Raw genomic sequence first — 5,827 nt, 5'->3', positions numbered from 1 at the left:
ATTCATCAAATGTTTTAATAGAATTTGTTTTTAGGGACTAAATTATTTTTTTGGCATATTCGAGAGACCTCTGAGTTCACTTTCATGTGACATGGAGCGATTTGTAATTTAGGCCAACCATATGGTTTGATTTTACTTTTATTCCTATTTTTTATATCATATGAGCGATTTGTAATTTAAGCCAACTACATCGACTAATTTTTTATTTATCCCGCCCCCTTTTTTTTTTTTTAGTATTTATCCACCTGTTGGGGTTTTTTTTATCTTTGTTTAAAAAATTGTTTAGTTTAGTTTTTTTTACAGAATAAGGGTATTATAGTAATATAATAATAAAGTGACATTTTTGGCACAATTTAATAGTTTGATGTATTACTTTATCATCCTTTAAACTTCGTAGGTTTTTTTTTTTAAAAAAATGGCCGTTTGTAAGTGGCTTTCTTTAAAAAAAAAAAAAAAAAAAAAAAGTTTTTTTCCTATTTTTTAAAAATTTTATAAAAGATGTGATAATTAAAAAATGGCAATCAGCCAATTGAAATACACTGAAATTTGTAGTTAATTTTTACAAACCAGTCTAATCAATTGCCAAATTCTTTTAACATGTGAGAAACACATATTTTTTGAATAATTTCATCAGAGCTTAGATTAAAGGATAACAACGCGCCTCTGATAAAATATTAATATAGAATTCTAATTGTTTTTCTAAACCATTCCTTGCACTTCGAGAAAATTTTGCGTTTCCCCTTATCATATCCCATTTTTGAGTCCTGACCCTAAGCCTAACACTATCTCTTACTTACAAACCCTAGGTACACTTAAATTTTGTCCTTAGATTTTGAAAGTGTGACACTGACTTAAATAAACACGTATCATAATTTTATTAGTTATAATGTGTTACACTAACAGAATTTGTTAAATCAACTAACATAATTTGACTGTACATGATAAATTTTATTTTTGGCATATTGTAAGCTAATTGCAAATCAGGTAAATAGCATCGACTAATTTTGCATTTTTTCCTTCTAATAAATAGGAAAATGTAGACGTATTTTTATCAATTTAACACTTAATTTGTAATGTTTTCTCAAACTGAAAATTACATAATGTCCTTCCACTTGTACCCCTCGTACAAATAGAGGAAAATATGGGGATATTATCCAAATTCCTTTATAAAGACCTGGGCAACCATAGTTGACAAATCAACTCACCATGGCAGAAGAAGTGAAGGTGTTTAGGACATGGTCAAGTCCGTTTGCTTTCAGGGTCGTTTGGGCGCTCCAATTCAAGGGCGTACCTTACGAGAACATATACGAAGATCTCTCCGAGAAGAGCTCTTTGCTTCTGCACTATAATCCTATCCATAAGAAGGTTCCGGTGCTTGTGCATAATGGAAAACCATTAGCAGAGTCGCTTGTAATTCTTGAATATATTGAGGAGACCTGGAAGCAGACTCCTTTATTTCCTGAAGATCCTTATGAACGAGCCACCGCACGCTTCTGGGCAAGATTTGGAGATGATCAGGTAAAGTAACCACTCTTTATATAGCAGCAATTTTTTTTTTCTCAGCAAATTTTAGAGATCTTGATCCTGTTTTCCTGATAACTATGAACTACTCTGTATTATGTTCACCTATAAACCCAAATTTGTTAATTTTCAAAAATTTGACACTAATTACTCTTCCAGCCAAGGAGTTGATACTTTTTAATGTGAGGATATGTTGTGTGTTGCTGTAGGTTTTGCCTTCCGTATTCGGTGTTTTTATCAAGCAAGGGAAGGAGCGAGAGGAAGCAATCGTCACAGCCCATGGGAACTTGAAATATCTGGAAGAAGAGCTGAGAGGGAAAAAGTTTTTCAGCGGAGAGAAAATTGGATTTTTAGATCTTGCATTTGGTTGGGTTGCTAATTTGGTTAGTGTATTTGAGGAGATACAGGGCTTGACATTGATAGATCATGAAAAGTATCCATTGTTATTAGCATGGATTCAGAACTTCATGGATGATCCAATAATCAAGGAAAGCTGGCCACCTCGAGACAAACTGATCACCAAATACCAAGCTCTTCTTGGATCCTTCATTCCAAAAGAGGCCGCAGAGAAATGAGATGGCTTGCAAGGCCTTCTCTTGATCTCCAACTTCAAATGATAGCAGAGCAATTGAAATGTTGTAGTTGCTTTACATGTGTGTGTATTTTTTTTTTTTCCCTAATGTGCTTTACAAGTATTGTTTACTTGTTAGTTGAAACATGTTTGCGAATAAAGGGTTTATTGTCATGGTTTATTCTGACCTTAAGGAAACAAGTCCGACCATGAAATATATTTTTTTTTTTCTGATTAAATCAAATAGAATCCTACCACACCACACCAATCTGATCTCTAATAATTGAGATATGATGCACTAGTAGTGATTCAATGCATCTCACCACCCTATACAGATGAGTAAGCAAATTCACGAGCATGTTCTGGAAATGGGTTAATTTGGGGTCGGATAAGTATATTGCGAATGCATTAGTAGATATATACGCTAGGTTCGGTGATTTAGTCAAAGCGCGAAACGTGTTCGAGGAAATGCCTAACAGGGATCTTGTGTCGTGGAAGTGGAATAGTCTGATTTCTGGGTATAGTTCAAACGGGTATTGGTAGGAGGTTCTGGAAATTTATTCCAGGTCTAGAATGGTGGGAATGCTACCGGATGCTTTTACAGTTCCAAGTTTTGCCTGCATGTGGAAGCGCAATTGTTGTTGATGAGGATAACCAGTGTGCCCATGTTATCACCAATAGACAATCGACATATGTCCCGGATGATGGCTTATCTTTGACACGTGGCCAAATGCCATGTTGGATTGGGCACGTCATCGTTAGACCGTAACATATATGCCACCTCATCTAAATATTGCCACATCAACAAAGTGAACCTCCCCTAAAAAAGTACCATATTTGTAATACCCCAACTTTTAAAACAAGCGGAAAGAAAAAAAAATGTTTAATTTTTCATTTGACACTACTTTGTTTTTGAACCAACAAATTCATCTTCATTAAAATGGAACATGTCAATAAATTGACAGAGCCGGAGCTCTACAAACATAGAGCACTAAGCTCTAAAGTAATTACATTAGAAATACTATCTGGGACTTCCTCAAACCAGATTTTATCTTCCTCCTTTTTGGTAGCAGCTTTTGCAAGCCCATGAGCTGCACGGTTTGCTTCTCTTGGAACATGGTGGATAGTCCAAGTCCTCAAAGTTCTCAGAACTTCTTTTATATCTTCCACTATATGCCCATAACTCGCTCCATTCAACTCCAAACTTGTAATGGCCTTAACAATTATCATTGAGTCACCCTCCAACTCCACTGAAGGTAGCCCAAGATCTTTACATAAATCCACTGCATGACAGGCCGCAATAGCTTCTGCTGTAGTAGGTTCAAAGGCCCCTTTAATACTTTTGCTTTGCGCTGCACACACCTGTCCTAAATGATCCCTGATAACCACACCAACTCCCATACATGGTAGTCTAGGATTAATCCCTGCATCCCAATTCACCTTGTAAACTCCCAACATTGGTGGTCTCCACCATTGCCTAGATACTTCACATATCACCTCATCAGATTGAGACTTCTTATTTGCCAGTTGATACTGTTGGAGTAAATCTCCAGTTGCATAAACAATTTTATTTGGGTGTGAAAACTCCTTCCCATATAGCACATCATTCCTCCTTTGCCATATACCCTTTGCTATTAAAGCAAACACCTCCAGATTCTCTTCTTCACACCTTTCCATTAAGTATTCCATCACAGCCATAAAATTATCCCCCACACACCGGCTCTTTTGTATTTTCCTATCCCCAGCACCCCATACATCCTGCGCAGCTGGACAGTCCCATAAAGCATGAGTCGCAGTTTCCACCTCTTGTTTGCAAAACTCACACACATTTTCCAAAAGGACACCTCGTTTTTTTTTTTCAGATTTGCCTTTGTAGGAAGAATCTCATTACATGCCTGCCACAAGAAAACTTTTGCATTGTTTGGTATCCCTAAACTCCAGATTATCTTCCAAACAGAACCACACCCAGACATATTCGAACTCTCCCCCTTCACTGAAAGTTGTCTCCCCTTCTCCAAGTGGTAGGCAGACTTCACAATAAATTCCCCTGTTGTTGTTGCTTGCCAAATTAATTTGTCTTGTCTTTGATAACGACTAAGAGGTAGACCACTGATAATTGCTGCTTCCTCCTTCTCAAACACTCTATTAATAAGTCCCAAGTCCCATGTACCTAAGTTAGAATCTATTAAAATTCTTACCTTAGCATCTTCTGGTAATATACAGCATTGGGATTGGACTTTGAACGAACTTGGGCATGGGATCCACTTATCCCTCCATACAGACACCTCCTTCCCATCACCAATTCTCCATATTAAACCAGCTTGTAACAGATCCTTTGCTGACAGAAGACTCCTCCAAGCATAAGAAGGCCTACCACCTAGTTTAGCTTCCAAAAATGACCCCCGGTGATAATATTTATCCTTAATGATACTGGCAGCCAAACTGTTCGGATTTTTCAGCAGTCTCCAACACTGTTTTGCAAGGAGGGCTTTATTGAAACAAGTGAGATCTCTAAACCCCATTCCTCCTCTTGATTTAGCTAGCCCCATTTTTTCCCAGCTCATCCAGTGGATCTTCCTCTCATTCTTCTTATGTCCCCACCAAAACCTTTGCATCATCTTATTTATCTCCTTACAAATCTCTTTTGGGAGGAGAAAGATACTCATGCTATATGTAGGAATAGCTTGGACCACCGCCTTCAGTAGTATTTCCTTTCCGGCCTTCGATAAGAATTTTACCTTCCAATCAGTGACTCTCTTCTTCACTCGATCTATTATGCCATGAAACTCCCTAATGCGAGACTTTCCCACCAATGCCGGAAGCCCGAGATATGTGTCATATCGTTGTGTAACTGGAACCCCTGACACATGTAGAATCCAATCCCGATCCACCTGAGGAGTATTTCTACTGAAGAAGATAGCTGTTTTGTCTTTGTTTAATCTCTGACCAGATGCTTTTTCATAAATACCCAATACCTCAACCAGATTATGCCACTCATTTCTGTTGACCTTACAAAATATCAAGCTGTCGTCCGCAAAGAACAAGTGGTTGAGTCTCATCCCCTTAAAGGAGGTAGGAACTCCCCTTAATAGACCTTGTATCTCCGCCTGTTGAAATTGGGCACTTAACACCTTTGCACACAATATGAAAAGATACGGATAAATAGGATCGCCTTGTCGAATTCCCCTTGCAGGCTGAAAATTTCCAGTAGGTGTTCCATTCACAATAATAGAATAACTGACACTTGTGACACACTTCATAATCAACTCTACCCATTTATTAGCAAATCCCAATTTTTGCATCACCTTCTCAAGAAAAACCCACTCCACCCAGTCGTAGGCTTTACTCATATCAAGCTTCAATGCCATATAACCCTCTTTTCCCCACATCCTAGAATGCAGAGTATGAAGAGTTTCGTATGCTGCTAAAACATTATCTGATATAAGTCTACCCGGGATAAAAGCAGATTGGTTTCTCGAAATAATTAAAGGTAAAACCACCTTCAACCGGTTCGCTAAAACCTTTGAAATAATTTTGTACAGCACATTGCATAAGCTAATTGGTCGAAACTTCGTAACTTTAGAAGGCATATTTTTTTTTGGAACAAGCACAATATGTGTAGCATTAACCATAGGTTCAATATAGCCAGACTGGAAAATTTTTTTGACTATTGAACATACCTTAGTGCCCACCACAGCCCATTGTTCTTGATAAAAACAAGCCGGAAAACCATCC

The 5,827-nt window shown here is 37.7% G+C and overlaps 2 protein-coding genes across 2 annotated transcripts in view; both read left to right on the top strand.

Annotated features, from left to right (window-relative positions):
• Positions 1 to 1,002, top strand: part of LOC132186645 (glutathione transferase GST 23-like) — a 2,909-nt gene extending 1,907 nt beyond the window's left edge. The window contains exon 3 of the mRNA XM_059600630.1: positions 985 to 1,002. Coding sequence (XP_059456613.1) covers positions 985 to 1,002 — 18 coding nt within the window. The remainder of the gene's footprint in view (positions 1 to 984) is intronic.
• Positions 1,003 to 1,181: 179 nt separating this feature from the next.
• Positions 1,182 to 2,273, top strand: LOC132187324 (probable glutathione S-transferase). Its single transcript, XM_059601604.1, has 2 exons — positions 1,182 to 1,518; positions 1,731 to 2,273. The coding sequence occupies exons 1-2, from the start codon at positions 1,207 to 1,209 to the stop codon at positions 2,094 to 2,096; spliced, it is 678 nt and encodes a 225-aa protein (XP_059457587.1). The 5' UTR covers positions 1,182 to 1,206; the 3' UTR covers positions 2,097 to 2,273.
• The last annotated feature ends 3,554 nt before the right edge of the window (positions 2,274 to 5,827 follow it).

This window comes from Corylus avellana, chromosome ca7 (genome assembly GCF_901000735.1).
Source record: "Corylus avellana chromosome ca7, CavTom2PMs-1.0".
Classification (NCBI taxonomy): Eukaryota; Viridiplantae; Streptophyta; class Magnoliopsida; order Fagales; family Betulaceae; genus Corylus; species Corylus avellana.
This window is presented reverse-complemented; position numbering and strand designations above follow the sequence as displayed.

What these genes read in the sequence shown, in the direction of transcription:
- LOC132187324 (XM_059601604.1), top strand. Translation starts at nt 1,207, where the DNA reads ATGGCAGAAGAAGTGAAGGTGTTTAGGACATGGTCAAGTCCGTTTGCT. An exon ending in CAAGATTTGGAGATGATCAG is followed by an intron (nt 1,519 to 1,730) that starts GTAAAGTAACCA and finishes GTGTTGCTGTAG; the next exon opens with GTTTTGCCTTCCGTATTCGG.